Source organism: Arvicanthis niloticus, chromosome 11 (assembly GCF_011762505.2).
Source record: "Arvicanthis niloticus isolate mArvNil1 chromosome 11, mArvNil1.pat.X, whole genome shotgun sequence".
In the NCBI taxonomy this organism is placed as follows: domain Eukaryota; kingdom Metazoa; phylum Chordata; class Mammalia; order Rodentia; family Muridae; genus Arvicanthis; species Arvicanthis niloticus.
In genome coordinates, this window is record NC_047668.1 from 75,435,770 (window position 1) to 75,456,009 (window position 20,240).

General features: G+C 34.7%; 1 protein-coding gene across 37 annotated transcripts in view; it reads left to right on the forward strand.

The window, feature by feature from the left end:
• Nrxn1 (neurexin 1) overlaps positions 1 to 20,240 on the forward strand; it is a 1,065,384-nt gene that overhangs the window by 99,288 nt on the left and 945,856 nt on the right. For 24 of the 37 annotated variants that reach the window (XM_076942416.1, XM_076942418.1, XM_076942435.1 and 21 more), the window contains one exon: positions 1,577 to 1,606. The exons of 11 other annotated variants lie outside the window; for them this stretch is intronic. In XM_076942416.1, the coding sequence (XP_076798531.1) occupies positions 1,577 to 1,606 (30 nt within the window). Of the gene's footprint in view, positions 1 to 1,576; positions 1,607 to 2,355; positions 8,187 to 20,240 lie in introns of those variants that run through there. 2 more of the 37 variants (XM_076942451.1, XM_076942452.1) reach the window with 1 other exon arrangement.

Here is a 20,240-nt window from a genome sequence, read left to right on the forward strand (position 1 = left end):
GAGGTAGAAATAGAACAGGAGGAATAGAAGTCTTCGGGGGGAAGAGGGGTATTAATTTTTTCCCTTTTTAGTGCAGTGTCAAAGCCACCACAAAATTCTAAGTATAATTTGTAAAGCCAAGGTCTCCATAAAAGTTAGATCTCACAGAAAAATACAAACACACAATTAGGGTAGAAGTATATATTAAAAGTGAAATTAAGTGCAAAAAATTAAAACCCCCCAAAATAAACAACTTCTTTACCATGTAGAGCATAGAACTAATCACATATAAAAATATTTTTATTTGCCTATATAATTATTTTGTTGAAATCGCTCCAGAAATACAAAGAAATACTATGTTCCAGAAACATCATATTTCACCTTAATAGATTTTATATCATGTTGTGATTAATGATGATTTCTAATTATATCGATCCTACCCAGATATCAGAATACAGTTGAGAGTTTGGAAAATATCATGGCAACTGCTATGATGTACCTATATGCTCAGAGATTCTAACAAAACTGAAATAGGACCAACAGTTAAAAACTAAACTCTTGAATTAAACTCACAAATAATAGCTTTATTTCTGAATCAGGACTAAACAACAAAGATTCATGCTTTTCAGAAAAAAAAAAAAAAGTGCTGTTATAGATGACAAAAGACTGTACTAGGAAAACCGCTAGAGCTGGGCATGGTGGCACACTTAAGAGGCTGAAACATGAGGTCTGTGGTTGAGGGTAGCCTAGGCTACACATTAAGAATATGCTTGAAGACCAATCAAAGCAGGAAGATTATTTGTAGTTTTCTTTAGAAAAATTAATGATTTCACAGAAAAATTTTGGTGGCAATATATCTACATTGTATAGTTCAGCTACACAAAGGAACATAAACACACATCAACATTTAATTAAAATGATAAATGATTTTGATTCATACGAAAAAATAATTGAACCAATGTAAATCTGACCAATTGTTTCTTTAAAACATTATTGTGTCTTAAATCCAAGCTTTTCAATTGCATGTCTAATTATCTTGTTTTTTTTTTTATTTGAATAAGTTTAATTACTTACAACATGTGTCAGATGAAGGGACATTTCTGCACAGTCATTTTAATGTGACTAAGCCCTCACCCCCATTTAATTATGAAACTGATCACTTTTTATGATAGGAAAAAGATCAGATCCAGCCTGTTTTCAAGATATTCCTTGGGTGTTTATAAAATATAATTCCATCACTGAACAATGGCAAGCCCTATGAGGACAGCGTTCCAAATAATCTTATCAAAGGGCATAAAAGGCGTTTGCACTGTTAAAGGGACCAGTTGGATTTTAAATCATGATTTCATCTTTTGATTGTTCTGATACTTAGAATACACAGCATAGTATGTGCTTGTGTATAAATTGCAGTTTTATAACTCTTTGGCCCAAAGCATTCCAACCAAGGGTTGAAAGAATGTTTTTGATTTGCTGCTGTGATACAGACATGTCTCATAAAAAGCATGATGTCTGTCACTGAAGATTCTTGCCACCGTGACAACCCTGCATTCCCATACTCCCTTGTTTATTGCTGACTGTGCTCTTGTTTCCCTTCAAGGTCTGGCGCACCTGATGATGGGCGACCAAGGTATGGGCTCTGCTCCTTCTCCACTCTGCTCTCAGTGTTTTCTTGCTCTGTAGCTGCTTTCAAACCATCCCTGCAAAGTATGAACGGATGCTTGGAAGTGATGTGGCTGCAAATGAAATCCATGGCTTTTGTTTACATTTTTTTTTGGTGTGGTTTTATCTGCTTTTTGTTGATTGGATGTTGGTTTGCTCCTGTGACACTTGTTTCTCTCCATCCCTTGCACTGTAACACCTGCAAATAAATCAGACTGAGGAATGGTGACTGAAATCTTATAAGAATAAAAAGGAAGAGTGCGTGCAGTAAAGGAAAGCCGAGATCAGTCAGGAGCTAATGTCTGAAAACACCCAGTCTCACCTGCTACAGCAAGAGGCCATTTTTCATCCATGCATGGCAGCTTGGGAACATGCAGACAGCTTTGCCTTTGGTTTCCAGAGTGCTGATTGTAGTATTCCATGAATTGATTCTTTTCTACCTGTGGCTATTGGGATCCTTCTTTTATGTAATCTTTTAACATGAGCATGGGCTTCCAATCCCTTGCATGTACCTGCCTGTAAACCAGGCAGAATTCTCAGAATGTATGGACTGCCTTTCCATTTGTTTTCAAAACATCGTTTATACTTTCTTGTCTTGTTTAATTTTTAAAGAGCAGTGCGTTTACTTATGTTCATAATTCTTCTTGTTGTTTTTCTCTTCTTATTCTCTTTGTCTGGAAATCCTTTCTTCATGGACCCATTTCATCAAATGCATAGGTAAAAGTAAAGGTACTACATTATTTTGTTTCTTAGTATCATCTGTGTGGATTACAGTGTGTCTAACTTATGCAAATGTATGTAGACCTTTGACATTGGTAATGTGTACTGGGTGGTAGGTATGTATATTAATGAATATTTATGAAGTCAAGGTAAGAAAGAATCTATCAAAATATTTCTGTTTTCCCTTCCCATCTTCATGTTTTGCCTTTTAGAGTAATTTTTCATGTCAGTTGCTCTCATAATTAGTATATTCAGATATTAGTTATAGGTTGTAGTGTCAGTTCTTGCAACATCATTTAATGCTAGTTAAATGAAGAATGTACTAATCATAAATATATCTTCCTCAAACCGTCAACTCTGACTGAGCACACCCACCCTGTCCATTCTGACCTATGCATGCATCATCACTGTACAGCTCCAGGGTTGTACGGCTCTGGTTCTTTCCTTGTTGGCTGCTTGATGCCATAGAAGCACAGTGACACTATGGTGGTTCCAAATGGCAGCACTGTGAAAGAAACAGACAGATAAAGCAAGCTTGCTCTTTCTTTATGCATACTAACTTTAAGAATGTTAATAACAGTTATATATTCTTGTCTCACCTGGTAAGACAGGGATGAGTACTCTTTGACAATGTGGAATAAACATCAAAAGAAACCCATTCAATTCACCATTTAGATCCATCTACATTTTGTTTAGGATTGTCATTAAAAGAAAGCAAGTGACTGGCATCCCTGGCAAGTGTTTAGAATTGTCTTGATTTGTTTTAAATTGAATAATAGTTCCTATTTCCTTTGTCTTTAAATTATTATTCCTAAAGAGAGGAATATGCCATTTCCTAGAATTTTATAAATCTTTGTTATGTGCTAGCATAGTGACAAGGGTAAGAGCTCGCAACTCCACCCTCTTGAATTTGTATCATCTAGCATGAAACTTGCTTCAAAAAAGCATCTGAACAGGAGCCAAATGTTAAGTAATAAATAACATTTAAGTTTAAATTTGTAAAATAGGCTTGAGATTTTTGGATTCTGTAAGTCAGTAGCATACCTGTCTCAGCTTTGCTTGTTTGGCCATTTCCAATAATACAACTGCATTTTGCTTTGAGTCTATAGTAACTCTGCCAATGGCAGCTTCATCAGTTCTCTCAAAGATCTTGTGAGTCACTGAGGTATTTCCTAAACCATTTGCCTGAGGCTAACCTCCCACTGACAGACAAATCCAATGAGTATGTCCCAAATTTTCTACCCATTATTCTGTGTATGGACACAGGGTTTCAGATCACACGTAGGAAACTGTGTTTTGTTCTCCTGTCAGTAAAAAGTGTATCTATGTATGCATATATTTGTATGAATGTATAAACATATATTTTAAGATATATACTCATCCATATACTAAATAACTCTTTTAATAATAACTTAAAATACTTTGTTAATTATATAACTAAACATAGGGAATAGTTCATCTTTATATCCAACGGGTATATATTGGGTGTAATTAATGGTGAATGTCACTTGAGTTTTGCTGTGTCAGTCTCATATGTTCCTTTTGGTATGTATAACCAATATTTTTTAATTTCATAATTTTTTATCAAATGTTGTTCTCCAATGCAAAGCCACAGAGGAAAACATTTGACTTTTCTATTTCATTTATTTTTAAAAAATCATTCATATTTGATGTATGTATTTGATGTTAAATGGAGGGTATTTTGAATATCAGAGTAGTTGCCATTACTATTTTAGATATATAAAGATGAAAAACAGGATTTGTTAATCTCACTGTGAATTACTTTATGGAACCTTCATCCTATATCAAAAAGTGCTTCTGTGACTTTGCGATATAGCCTGTCAACATACCACATGAAAAAGTTAGTGTGCAGAACATAACTTAGTAAAAGAGTAATATAATGTGTAGCAATTCAGCAAAGGTAAGGATGGCATAAATCCAGGTCAGTGTATCGCTGCCTTGTGTCACTCAGCAAGAAGTCTCAAGCATACTGTCTACTAACTTCCCTTTGTAGCTTTTGACATTAGCTAAATTGATAGTTGTGTATTTAAAGGATCCTAAATCCGGCCTATGAAAAATAGCTGGTTCACATTATCAACTCATGTTTCTCAAATCTTGACATTACTATGTAATTCTGAAGTATTCTCCACTCCAGTTTTTACTGGTATAGTGAACTATTAATAGCCTTTGAAATGAACCTGTGCAACCTAATATATTTTTGCTCCAGAAGCAAAATTGAATTGGAAAAGTCAGTCATCATTGTCATTTAGATTTCATTGTGTGGATTTCTGTTGTTTACTAAATTCTAAGTGCCCAGTTAGAGATGAATGCATTTCATTTAAAGAAAATAGTAAAGTTGTGATTGAGAAGAGAGTTGTTTGGATAAGCTCTTCCTCCTTCTGATTCTTTAGGCAGATAGTAGCACTGGACTCTCTTACTCATAGACCCTGACCTCTTCCACCTCATTCAGGGTTTGGAATCTGAAATACATTTCACCATCTGGATATGACAAAAATGGCTAAGGCATATGGATACATGTTAGGGACTCAAGCTGTGTGATGGCAACATCAAGGTGAATGAAACCAATGCTTTCTCTTCAGAGTCCCTTGTACATGGGTGTCATTTGGTTATTCATTTTCAAACTTTAGAGTCAATCATTTAAATTTGTCTTATAATTTCTATCTAAATGTATATATGCCACTTTTAATTAAATATAATAAAGAATTAACTCCATTTTAATGAACTATAGCTTTCTTTTTGAGATCTCATGCAGTACCCAGAGCAAGTCTAACTGATGCTGGCTGTATATGACTCCAGTCTTTAGGGTATTGTATACTCTTGTTGATTTTACATTTTTCACTTGAAAATTATCAATGGAATTATTTTTTAGCATCACTAAAATTGGTAATTTATTCAATTTTTGCCTAGAATGTTAATTTAGTAATTTTCCTAGAATTTAGTGTTTCCTTCTCCTCTCTATTTATGGATAGGCGCATTGTTTGTGTGTGTGTGTGTGTGTGTGTGTGTGTGTGTAGGTGTATGTGTGTGTATGAGTGTGTGTGTGTGTGTGTTCATATGTGCACAAGTGAACACATTGCATGTGCATATGTGTCTTGTGTTCATATCATTCCAACAATTGTTGATTTTTACTTTTATTTATTTGAAGTTTGCTCTACTAGTTTTCTGAAAGAATGAATGACTCTTTAAATAAGAATAATAAGAATAAAGTACACATGCAAATCCAGCCATGATTGCTGGTGAGTAGCTGAAGAGAAGATGCTAATTACTAATACGAGTTACATGTCGATACTTTTAAGAAAAGTTTGTGTTTCCCTTCACACCATGTAATTGTAATTATGCACTTGTATGTTCTGTTCTTTTTCGTGTCACTTTTACCTAGTAAAGTGGAAGCTCCATGAGGGCAGGCACCGCATATGTCTTGTTGAATATTATATTTCTTGAACATTTTTTCTTACTGTAAGTTTGCCATTTTCATGACATCAGTATACAGAGAATTCCACTTTGAACTAGAAGGAGAATCTGTCAAAGTAGACAAAGTAAAAGATAAAAGGGATGACAATTTTTTTTTAGATAACCATAAGAAACTAGCAAGAGATTTTACAGAATGTGTTTGTCTCTTTCTGTAAACTTTTATTTGTCTTTAAACTTTCATCATAAAGCTATTTGTCTACTTACCAATGGACAAGTTTGACATCATTTCCATTAGCTTTAGCAGGGAATCACTAAAGAAAAATGGGGTCAAGATATTATGATATTTAATTCTCATAGTCTTCACACTTAGAAGAAAAGAAATCAGGCAACTAATAGTAACTTGAAAAAAAATCTTTTTTTCCAGGGATGAACCCCTTGATATGTTTTCAAATTTTTAATGTCATTTACTTCACAGAGAAAAATAACAAAATTCTATTTTAAAACGTTCTATTAATGAGATGACAGGTATATGATTTACATGAAATCCAACTCTGTCATATCACGTGATGTCTCTGTGATTTCTGCCAGTTTTCTTATTTCTTTAACTTCTATTTGCCAAAAATTGGGAGTATTAAGCTATTTAAAAGGTCCAAATTGAAGTCTTATGTTATAAGTGTCATACAAGAATATAAATCCTACACCATGAGTATGAAGTAATTGTTCTTTTCAATGTATCAAATGAACATTTATTATTTGATTATTCATGATTCCAGATGTTTTTGATTATTCATGATTCCAGATGTTTACAGATGGCCAAAGGTTTAAAAGTCCAACTATAAAATGTATGTTCATATATTTAAAAATGCATTATCCCTGTGATATTAGTGATATTAGGTGTTAAGTCAGCATCAACCCTAAAAGCAATCAAAACATTTTTTTTCAAACTGGATATCTGGATTCCTTAATATTTGATAACAGCATTCAATATTGTAGTGTTTTAAAACTACCTGTGATATCACATCATGATATTCTATTAAGCTCACTCTTAAATTTGGTATTATGAGTATATATAGGCAAAGTTCTCTGTGATTTTTCCTCTTGTTTCTGTATTATTCAAGTCTTAATTATATAACAAAACACCACAGAGTTTTCTAAACAGAAATTCGTTTGTTACCCTTTCAGAACCTGTAAAGTTCAACGGCAAAGTGTGAATGCATTTATTGTATGGTGAGGGCTGACTCTAAAACTATTGTGGCTGTGTAAGAACTATGTAAGGCTCTAGAACACCTTCTTCTTGGGTTCTTAAATCTGAGTGGTAGCAGTGGGATCTCTGGAATTTTGTATTAGAGAAAAACCTCATTCATGAGGGATCATCACTTGTAATCCAATAACATCCCTAAATTCTTCCTGTGTACATCACCAATTCCAACAAGTAACTTCTGGGAAGACACTAGCATTCAAACCTAACCTTTCTATGGTCTTTGTTACTGTCTCTCAACTCTTCTTTTGCCACAGAGAAACATTGTGCAGTACTTGACGTCTGTTCACCAGCATTCTGATGTGCAGTTGCGTTTAGGACTTCTAAATGTATTGTACAGTGGCTTCAGATTTCCAAATCAATTATGAAATAATCATATTTTATTTTGTACAGATCCTTAAATCACATTTTCTCCTTTAGATCCCTAATATTAAGTATCTTTATTGTTCAGAATAATGCACATTGTAACATAATATTAATAATAATGAACATTGTAACATAACATACTATATTGAAATCTTGGTTTCTTATTTATGTAAACTATGACATAATTTGTCTTCAGTTGTCTGGCATTGTGGACTCTACAGTTGCAATTCCGGATCTCTCTTATTCACAGCCACAGAACTGGGAGGCAGCAGAATTTTAAAAGTACACTTGGTCCTTATGAACAGCAGAGGAGCTCTCTGACGACTCAATGTGGTCTCTCAATTCATTTTTATTTTAATGTTCATCAACTCAGTGTTTACTTAATATAAGTTGCCTTAAGAACATATGTTTGTTTGCTATTTCTATCATTTAACTTTTTTCATTGTGTTTAGAAATAGCAAATCTCGACTGTTTCATTCTCTGTAATGTTGAGTTGGTAAAAAGAAATTCTCTGTATCTTTATAAACCTTGTTCATAAATACTAAGAATTTAAATTTAATTTAATTTAAATACTAACTAAGAATTTTATTAGATTTACAGAAGATTAACCTCCGTTCATGAAACACAAAAGAACTTGTCCATGGTATTTGTCTACAGATGAAGTTGTACTTCTAGAAGAGTTTTGGGGTTGCCTGAAAAATACTATAAACTACATTTATATTTTAGTATAATGTAGTTAAAAAGAATATTCTCTTTTCTAAAATTATCTATTAAAAATTATTAGTATCAAACTGAAAATGAGTTTTGTTTATCTCAATATTTTAAATCAACTTTTAGGATAAAGGAGGTACATTACAAATAGTATGACAGATTTAGAAGAATATATATATATATATATATATATATATATATATATATGATTTATTATATGATTCCTCTAGGTAATATAAGCATAATTTTGAATATCGTGGCATTTGTGGGAGAAAGAATTAAAAATCAAGTTAAAATGCAGCAGTTGTACCTCACTGTCAGCAGAGATTCTGCTTAGTATGATATGGGAGACTTTGTGAAAATCAAATTGAAATAGTTGATACAAAATGAGCCTTATGGACACTTCAATGAAATTCTTCCAATTCTATATGAATAATAATGAAACTTGTCTTTGTCTGATTTTTTCCAACATAAATTTAGAAGGAAACTGTTGTTAAAACATTGTCTAGGATCCATAACATCTTGTTTTCAAAGTTTTCCATTTAAGGTAGTGAAATCCAGAAGCAGTATACAATGATGGGCAGGAGTCCTAAATTCCCAAACCTGGATGCAGGCTCCATATTTATTCTGTCACGAGCTTAAATAAACTATTTAACCTTCTCATCAAACCTGTAACCCAGTATCAGGCAGCTGACACAAGAGGAATACCATATGTTCCAGGAGAACCTAATCTATACTGTAAGTTCTTATCTCAGACAAATCAACAAAAACACCAACGAAAACAAACCCAACAAACAGTCCACAAAATTCTAACCTCGAGTTTCTGAATTTTGAAGACTTATAGTATGGGTCTATAAAATAATCCACACTTGAAGGTGATGGCAAGATGCAAATGTGCTTAGAAATGTATTTAATGGCAAGAACAAAAGTCATTACATCCATTTGAATTAAATAATTTTTGAAAAAGAATGATCCAAAGCTTATTAAACATGGTACAATTATTTTATAAACTTCTTACCATCATATAAATACCTTATTATAATTTATCATCCTGAGATTATTTTAGGTTATAATAAACTAGATTTGAGCATCTCAATACTCCATAGTACAGAGAGCATATGCAATAGAGGGTTAGAAGCTGATTCCCTTTGTACTTCTCAGTATTTGTTTATAATGGGCTGGCAGATTGAACAGATAATTTGTAAAGATTTGTCTTAAATTTTACTTAGAAATTACATTTCGTGTCTCATAGGAGACTAATTTTCAATGTTTGTCCTTCCTTTCTTTCTTCCAGGACAAAAACAAAACAAAACAAAACAGCAACAACAAATTTAATAAAGGCTGAGTCTTCTCATTGGACTAGCAGGATGCAGAGAACTTTCTGTCTCCTGTTCCCTCTAGGAGACTTTTGGGACTTTAGTGGCAATTTAGAAGCCTTTCCTCTAACTGTGATAGTCAAATTTTACTTTAAAATTTCATGCTAATCATTTTAAATGAGTATTTCTTTAAGACTGAAATTCTTCCTTGTATACCCCATAACTTTGCAGGTAGGAGAAGTGGCATCTGGAAGCTTGGCTTCTAAAGAGCTTGTTTCTTTGTTGTCTATTCAGGAAATATCTTTTGATGATTTTTACCAGAGGGAGAGTTTGAAAAGTGAAGCTAATCCCTTACTTTGTTTTTAAGTAGCTCAGATTATGCTTCTCACTCAAAAAAGTAAAATTCCTTATTGTCAGGTTCACAGTTAGCTACCTATACCCATGGTAACATTGGCTTTCAACTTTACCAAACCTAGAGGTGAGTTAATTGGGATGATTGGGAAGGATTCCAGATTGGCAGCTATTAGGTTTCAGATGCAGAACCTGAACTAAAAATAAGAGGCTAAGAAACCCACAAATTAAAGTATATGAAACCACCAGCCTGGGAGCACATAGGGAGGGACCCATGACTCCGGCTGTATATATAGGGGAGGATGGCCTTGTTGGGCATAGGTGGGAGAGGAGATTATTGGTCCCATGAAGGCTGGAAACCAAGTGGGAGGGGAATTCGAGGGTGGGGAGGTGGGAGTGGGGGAGTAGGTGTGGGCACATCCTCATAGAAGCAGGAGGATGGGGGATGGGATTGGGGGTTCCTAGGTGGGAGGGAATCAGGTAAGGGGATAAAATCTGAAATGTTAATATAATATCCAATTTTAAAAAAGACAATACAAAATAAAGTATATGAGCAAGACTGCAGAGCATAAGGTCATGTTAAAAAAAATAAATGTCATATTTTTTGTTGTTTTTAAAGAGAAAGAAAGGGAGCTCGGGAAGGAGGACAAAGATGAAAGAAGGGAGAGAGAAGACTGAGAGAAGTGGGAGAAGAGAGGGATATGGGGAAAGGGGAGCTGTCTGCATTCTTAGTCCTGGCTACTGGAAGTCAGGGTTAATGAGAATGGTTCACTGTTACACAGACTGTTAGTAGCACTGCTTTTCACAATGGATGCTTTTCTGACCTTAAGAAATATAACCACACTGATAACAGTTACTCCTTCCCAGGATAAGGCTTTACACTGTCAATTTATACTTACTTACAGAAAAGCCCTTTATACATACCAAACAAGGCCCTGCCTCTTGTTGACTTATTTCTCTTTATGGTGCTGTCTACCTTAGGCCACAAGACAACACACTTAGAACTGACATTGTTGAAGATCCAGGAATCATTTTTATTTACTTTTAGCTAAGTAAAATTTAAGATAGTCCCAGAGTTATGAATCAAGAGATTTTCTTTTTCATTTTGTAATAATTTTATTATGTAGCACAAATATAATCTATAAAATTATGCCACCAAGGCCATGAATTAGATCATTGAGAAAATCAAAACTGCTTATTTTTAATAAGGGGTGTTAAAGCCATATTTTATTTTATTTTTTTGGCCAAAGATACATGGTCAGTTGACCAAGATTCCCACTTGATTGTCTAAAGTTGGCATTATAAAGACTGTATACATTTGAAGAAAATTAAATTATCCACTTAAAGAAGCAACCAAATTTAGATTGAGCTAGCATGCTGCCAAAGGGATGAAAATCTGTAAATTGGTCAACTGTGACTCCTCTTGGCAGGAAAGACTTAGAATACAAGTTAAATAGCTGTGAATTTTCAAACATTCCTAGTAGCAAAATCTGCTAGAAATAGGCAAAGATTAATGACAGCTAATGATTTTGAAGCTGTGCTAACCTAAAATAATATCGGTGGCTTGTTATAACTGTCTTTCTAGTGATTATGAGATGAAAGAATATATCCCTGACCCACAGTCAAAGGCAACTGCACTTCTAATTGCTTGCCCAGCAGTTGAGTTTATATTGACCCACTGTACTTTCTGTGACTAGAGACATTTTCTTTCATGTAATTAGTAAAAGTTAGATTCAATGTGATAAAAGAGTAGAGAATCCAGGAAGTGGTCATCAAGACACAATTTCCTTTGCTCTGACACAGTAGTTCTTAGAATTTTTAAATATAAACCTTTTCATGGGATTTAAGAGTTTTATTCAATAGGTTCATAGCCCTTTGGAATTCTGTACTTAAAACAAAATAAAATAAATGAAACAAAGCAGCAATCTTCTTCATAAGAAGACTTAAATCACAGGGTAGCTGCTACCAATTTAGCCGAGTGGTTTTTGCTTTACAAGTGCTAGATATTTAAGTAGTTAAAGGAAACATGTGCAAAAGGAAAAACAGGCTGAAGATTGCTGAAGATGACGAGGCTGAGCTCTGCTCTGGGCAGGAAGAAATGATCTTGTAGATGATAGGAGCCCAAGGAACTGTTTATTTCTTCAGGTAAAGTAAATATGGAAGAGTAACTATAATTGCTGAAAAGGGCCTTCAGGACCTAGAAAGCTCTTTCTAGGGATGGTTACATATTTCATGTAATTTGAGGGAACAGTGAAAATTTTATCCTCAGGAAAGATAAATCTCTCAGTAGCCCAGCCCTACTGGGGGAAAAAAACTATCTTAAAATACCTGAAAATGCCATATAATACTAAGGAAGGCATCTGTCCTTAGTCATCTGGTGGTATGGGACACTAGACAAGTACATTTTATTGTGAATGAAACATATTGGGTGACATTGTACAGTTCTTTGGTCACCCTTATTGAGGTCTGTGGCAGAGTTGATAGCCATTAGCTCACCGTCATGGTTGGGGCATGACTCACAGGAAATGGTACATGATAAAAAGAATCTAAATTTAGTGAGTAAAGAACTGCCTATGTCAATAGTAAATATTCACACACTGAAACACTGTCACTTCTAGATCAAACTAGTCATAAAGGGCTCTAATATTGGGCCTAAAAATTACTTCTGTTATAAGATCATCTAGCAGCATACCAATGATGTTCATCTCTTATTAAACAGTAACACCTTTAAAGACAAGATTTTTTTTTTTTTTTTTTTTTTTTTTTTTTTTTTTTTGTATTGAGGACAGATGTGATTCATGGAAGAAAATAAACCTCAGTAAAAATTATGCGTGTCATCTCTCCTTAGTCAAAACCCAAGGAATACTTGATGCAAAACCTGACGCATGCAGAATGGAGTGGAGTATATCCACAATCAGAGCCCAAACTCTGTCATTAGCTATCTGTCTTCAGTCAAGTTATTTGGCCTTCTGAAATGCCATTCTCCATATTTGGAAATCTCAACCTGTTTTATTGTAAACTTAAATATGAAAGTGTCAGAATATATATTTCTAGAGGACAGTGAGTTTTCACCTAAAAACATAGAGAATTAGATATCTATTGACTAAAATAAAATGAAATTGCTTTCAAGGAAAGTCAAAAGAAACCTTTTGTACTATATAAAAGAATGATAAGCACAAAAAGGTTCTACTCGTCCTGAGTATACATATTTTTAAATCTCAGTAAGTTCAGATGTTCAGAAATTAAGTGAGAGGAAAGAGACTGTCAGAAATAATAATATCCTCCCCCCCACACACACATATAAATCTTTGGTCTACATAAGACATATATACACATACACATGTGTATGTATATATGTATGTATGTATGCATGTATGTGTATGTCTTGTGTAGACCAAAGTTATTTGAGATAGGGTCTTAGGTAGTCCAGGTTAAGCTTGTATTTTCTATGTGACTGAGGATGAGTTTGAATTTTTGGTTCTCCTGACTCCAGCTCCTAAGTGCTGAGATTACAGGCATACAGCACCACACTTGGTTTTATGACTTGCTAGGGACCAGACTCAGAACTTCCTCTATACTAGACTCTTAAACCAGCTATATCCCCAGCCCAATGCAGACTTTTATTTTCCTGTAACCTAAGTGAAAAAAACAAATATAAACTAAACACTTACAACATACCTGACATAAGTTTTTGAATGATAATGAACAAAGAAATGTCCTAACCCTTCATGAGGATAAATTACAAACGCAATATATTTTGCTTTAACAAAAACATTTTTGTTGATTAAGGTATTAAGGTCTCACTAATAATAGTTTTAATACAATCAAATGAGACTTTTGTTCTAGGTTCTTTACAAGAAAATGCTCAGGTTGCTTTTGACTTGTTTTGCTTAACTGCTTTGCTTCATTAAAAAAAGAATATAGGTTTAAAAACATCATAATTCCCTCATGTCCTTGAATTCCCTTCCAGGTTTTATTCTGGAGAGTGTACAAAATGTGTGGGAGTTGTAAGACAGCAAATAAGGATTATAGGGGCTTGAAGCAAGAACATATGTGATCTTATATTTTAGACAAAGGTAATTATGAAATCTAGTACAATCAGAAAATTATTCAAAATTCTTGAGAATGCAAAAAGAATTAACTGACAGATAATAGCACCATGATATTAGGCATACTATACAAGTCTCCAAGTCAAACAAGCCAGGAACAAAACATCCTTTCTTTACCAGAATGTTCATCTAAATTTGGCGTGAAAGCCCAGAGGCAGTATAGAGTTGATACCTCTGAAAATAATAACTTGAATTAAATATTATAACTCTTTAAAAGTTGTTAATTTGAATGAAAATATACCTGTTTGAATTATCACCAGTTACACATGTTGTTATTGTTTTATCCTAAAATATTTACTGAATTTCTCCAAAGGGCTGTAATGTTTCCATTTTGATAGAGTTAAAGCAGTATGTATAGACTGAAGAAAATGAAAAGCTTTCTGTAAACATGTTTCCACTCTCACAGATGAGACATATTTTTCTGTCCCAGAGTTTACATTTTCTATCTCTAATAACTTCCTCCCCAGAGTTGAAACTTTTCCAGCTCTTTCTGGCCCATTTCCTTCCTCTGAGTCAACCATGCTACATTGACCAGATTACTCTTTTAGTTCAAAAGTAGTCAGTCTTTGCTTTCTGAGCAGGGCACTATAGAATACAGAAGTATGAATCTGGAAATGGTGCTTCTGTTTGTGATGTCCAAGGTGTGTGTGTGTGTGTGTGTGTGTGTGTGTGTGTGTGTCTGTGTGTGTGTGTGTGTGTCTGTGTTTATCTGTGTGTGTGTGGGGGGGGGTATATGTGTATAGTTAATATCTTTTTTTTGACACCTGTCAAATTTTCAGAAAAGACAGCCTCCCCTTTCTCTGCTCAGGAGTCTATGATGTAAGCTTCCTGGGAGGCATGAAATATTTCTGTTGAACTCTAACCCCAGTTGTTAAAAAGCAATTGCTTTACCAAGTGTTCTATCTGAGACATTGTGGATCAATAATAAACATTAAATAATGCAAGCTGCCTGTCATAGAGCACAAAGGTACAGGCATCTTTACACACATTCTTCTGAACAGTTAAAGCTCATAACTGAATATTTACAGGAACAACTTCCTACCTTAGCTGACTTATTAGCATTTTGCTTTTCAATTGACTAATCTGATTGAAAATTACAATTTCTACACTATTGATAATGTAACAAATCCCCAACAAGTTTTCAATATAATTAAAAAAAATTACTAAATTATGTAACAAATCCCACAATTTTATCAATGCAATTAAGATAAATATTACCTTACTGTTGAATACGTCAGAAGTGTGGTATGGATCTATCTCACTGAAAAATATTGGAATTTTGGAAATGCAGTCTCTTCCTTTCCAGTTTTTAAGGTCATCTACACCCCTTAGTTGGTGAACCCAGTCTCTGAACATTAGTTTCTGGTTTGGTTCAAGTTTTCAACTGACTTTTAAAAATAAATATTATGCTGATAAGATAACAAGTTTAAGAAATATATAACTGAAAAGAAGAAACAATGTGACTATGATTTAGTAAAGATGATACCTGGAGCTTTTCTTTGATTTTGAGAATCAGATCTGGAGAAAGGTGAATGCACCAGAAGTATGTTAAATGCTCTTGTAGTTGATGGCTCAGAACTGAAGGCAAGATTGAAAGTTACAACCAATTCCCATATTCCCATCATAAGCCTGTAGTTTAGTGATGATATCATTTATAGTGAGGATTACTTAACAGAATGTGTAACACAGCGAAGACGATGTGGAGGAGGGGAGATCATTTTAGCCTGGATGCTCAAATAAACAGCTTTGAATTCCAATTTCAACATATAAAAATATGATATTAAAAAACAGAAATATGATTAGGGGAGTTGAGTAATAGCCCAATATCCAGGTACATCAATCAGAATATATTTTATAATAACTCAAAGATTGCTTTTTCTACTGTTCTCTACCTGTTCCCAGTGAATCAAGCGTTCAATAAATTGTCTACACAGTGAAGTCATATTTGGAAAATTATGTAATAAATGTATTCTCTCACTCTTTTACTTCAGTATATATTAGTGTAGTGTAATCTATAAGGTTCTGTTGATAGTTTTGTTAATAAATATGTAAAATGAACAGTCACACAGAACAAGTGACAAGTTCTTACTGAGAATATGGAAGTTTCTGGAAGTAGTAATGGAACACAAGGAGATGGGAAGTGAGGGATATATTCACTGATAAAGGAAGTTCCCTGAGAAAGGACAACACAATAACAACTTTGAAATAACACACAACATGTAGATATGTGTGTGCAAAGCGTGTCTGCAGCACTGTAATAGCTGGAAAGGAGTACTGAAACAGGCAACTGGCACCACTCTAGTCCATAGCTATGGGAATTTTTAACCAATTTTAGGGGAAGTGCACTAAACCATCCTTATCTTCACAGGCTCTGTGACCATTAGAGCACTAAGTAAATGTGCTCTAAATGATTCATGAATCATGAACTTATACCTTTTAGCAGATTTCTGTGTACCCAAATTTAAGATTTGGTCTTTGAAACTTATTTTGGAATTATCAGGTACTCATTGTGAAAATATCTGGGCATGTCAGTGCAGTGCCATTACCAAACCCTGCTTTATAAAGACATCTTGATATCAGAGTTGGCATTTCCAGTGTTGAAGAAGGAAAGGGTAGTTAGATGAAGAAAAAAAAAGAGAATGAATGAGTTGAGGAATAAATGAGGTTAAAGGTAGTGAGGTCTGAACTAAGAGGATGATGTAGAATGGATGGTTCTGATAGAACAACCTAGAGTCAAAATGGCCTGGGTGCCATTCTTTGCTCTGTGATCCATACAGATCCATAGCAAGGTCTGTAGCAAATGGTCAGTAAATAAACTCGAGGAGACTTTAGGAGTTAAACTGAGTACGGTAGGTTAAATGAAAGAAATAAAGACCATCTTTAGAGCCCCAAGAATTGTGACTATAAAAATTGCACTTGTGAAGGAATGTGCAGGAGAAGTTCTTCTTAGAAGATGCTCATGTAGATACCTTATCCCCAACATGTAGATGGATATATGAAGACTGTTCTTGGTATGAAGAGGCAGGGTGAGAATTATAGTACTTAAAATAAACATGAAAGTTTTAAACTGTGTTTCACCAGCAAAATTTATCATAAATTTTATAAAACACAGTCAAATTACGTTGTGTATGCCAGTTATTTCACAGATGAAGAAACTAAGAAGCAAGAAAGTGTTTTCACCAAGATGAAGCAACAGGCGAAACATAATGTTGTTTTAGAACATAAAGGACACCTTGCTTTCCATTCCATGTTATTGCATGGCCTTGTTCCCATTCCCACGTCTGTGTTTCCACATTCACCGCTGTCTACTTAAGGAAGCCATTTCACCCTCCTCTCTTTTCACAAAGCAGAAGATTCACATTAGGAGTGCATAATACTGGAGGTTTCTAGATGGCTTTGTAAAAAATATAAGACATAGTAGACAGAGACTGTACCTGCCAAGATCACGTAACTGCACACCAGTAGTCTTATGCTTTCAGTTTTCTAGCGGTTAGCTGAGGTATTCTGACTTGTTTTATTTTTTGAGTAAAATTGTTGTTATAAAACAACTTGTATTCTTCCATTCTAAATTACATAGATGACATAAAGTTAATGGGTTTTAAGTGGTTCTCTGTGGAGCCCAAGGCAATGGGGTAGCCATGCCAGGGCCACTGTGAAGGAAGCCCTGTTATAGTTAAATTAACCTTCCATAGCCATTAATCTGTTTGTATAGTAGATTTTCTCCCATTTTGTATATGTATAAAGGGACTCTTATTCCCAGAATATTTGAGAACTACTGTTAGTGGTCATTAATCTGATAACTACAGCCAGCACTTCAGACTTTGCCCTTTGAATCTTTTGATTCTATTAAAGCACTCCAGATCCCATGGTTTCAAAGGAGTAAAGCAGATAAGTTCAATTTTAACCATCAAAGTACCTGGGGGGGGGCCCTTGGGCCTGTGGTGAGCAGCACCTCTGGCCTTCACCAGCCCAGTTGCTTTTGCCTAGGGCACATTGAGAGTGGCAGGTTTTACATATTCACTAGTGAACACCAGGCCAGCCACTAAGCGAGAGAAACAACCAGGCTTGAGGCATTTATTCTGCAAACAATACAAATAGGTTCATATGGTTTTACCTCCATTTGTGATTTTTCTATCCTTAATTCTAAGTCAAGTTCTAACCTGGTAGAAACTGATGATTCAGAGGGCCCATGGGGTTATCAGAAAGTGCATTCTTATGATGGTAAGTTAAATGTCAGTGTCATCAGACACATACATATACACACACCTTTTAAAAATTACATTTTTTGTATATCCAGTTTAAACAAATATTATTACAAATTAAGTTTTGAGTCACATTAATATCTTTCGTATAAGTCTAACATTTACGTTGAAGAGTTAATTATTTTAGTTAATATACTAGCATGAAATAGTCAAATAGAAGTTATGATGGTCAGGATGTCAACTAGCTAGAAAGCAGAGAATATTTTTTAATGATTTTAATAGTCTTTTAAACTAATCACAGTAACTTCTTATAGTTTAGTTTATATTCTTTTAGATTTTTTAAAAGAAAATAGCTTTTTTCCATCTATTTATATATTTTCTGTATTATATTATGCTGTTTGGGGAAAACATTCAGTATTTTTTTCTTTTTCTTCTATTTTATTGGATATTTTATATATATTTCAGATGTGATTTCCTTTCCCCATTTCCCTCCCACACAGGAACCCCCTATCTTATCCTCCCTCCCCCTGCCTCCATGAGGATGTGTCCCCACCCACCCACCCACTCTTACCTCCCCACACACAAATTCCCCCACACTGGGGCATCCAGCCTTCACTAGACCAAATACTTCCTCTCTCACCTATGCCCAACAATAGACATATAGAGCTGGAGCCATGAATCTCTCCCTATGTCTCCCAGACTGGTGTTTTAGACCCTGGGAGTTCTGGTTGATTGTTGCTCTTGCCATGGGGCCACAAACCCTTTCGGCTCCTTCAGTCTTCTTTCTCACTCCTCCATTGGGAACTCCAGCTCAATGGTTAGCTGTGAGCATCCACCTCTGTATATGTCAGGCTCTGGCAGACCTCTACATGTAGTGATATTGTTGTGATTTTTTTTCCTTCAGCACACTGGCTTTTGATTTTTATCTATGATACTATTCACTCTTCTAGTAATTCCAAACAAGGCAAGGCTGTATAATTAAACATTACATTTCTATGCAAGTATGTCTTTATTTTTGTTGTTATTGTTCCTGTCTGTTTTATTTGATTTGGTTTGGTTTGGTTTGGTTTGGTTTGGTTTGGTTTGGTTTGGTTTGGTTTGGTTTGGTTTGGTTTGGTTTAAAAGTGTCTCAGTACATAGCCCAAACAGTCCTAGGATTTGCTATGTATTCTTGACTGGCCTTGATCACACGGTCGCCTGTCCCAGTATCTCAACTGACATGACTAGTATGTGCCTGGCTAACTTTCAGCTTAAAGGCTCTCCCTTATCATCTTATAGCAAATTACAGAGAGAATAGGTAACAGTGGTTGACTACATTTGGCACATGAGAAAAGATCACCAAGACAGCAATGCTCCCAAATGCTACATGAGTGAACATCAAGGTCAGAACTGGTGGTGTTCCTAGGGTGCCAGCAGAAAACATCCAGCACTGGGTATGAGCTTTCTGCCATCACTGAAATGAACTCACAAGGTGTACTATGTCTTAACACTTAGATACACATTCTCAAAAATCACTGTTTAACAAATTTAATCAGACAATAAAATTAATGGATGTTGAGTGTTTAGATGAATATTTCCCAAAATAAGTTAGCATGATTTCCAAGCTGGAGTTATGAAAATCCTTCTTTTTGAGAATATGACTTTGTGTATAGATATAGCTCATTAATATTTATGACATTTTTGTGTTGTTCTTGTCCTTTTGTTCCTGAGAAAACTTATTTTTATTCTTCTTTTGTTCCTAAGTCTAAATGTGATTCAGCATCTTAAAACCATGTCCATTTTTATTTTAATGTCTCTTATAAGCAAAACGAATCAATGTTTCAGTATAATGGATATTGCTGAGAGTGAACTGATTTTACTGCTTTTCCTCATCTTTTAAAGACAGTTTCTCATTCTTTGTAAGTGCAATGATAGGGCTTCAGAGCTCATTTGGAACTAAGAAGGTTATGCATTCTGGTAGTCAGCTGAAGTAAGGCCGCATACATGGGGGAAAGCATGTACTCTTATTGAAGCTTTCCAAATCTAATGGCTCAAATTTCCTGTTAGAGACTCACATGGGTCAATAGGTTAATCCATTCCTTGACATCTCCATCTTCTATGAAGTATACTACAATGACAGATGCAGTCATTCTGTACA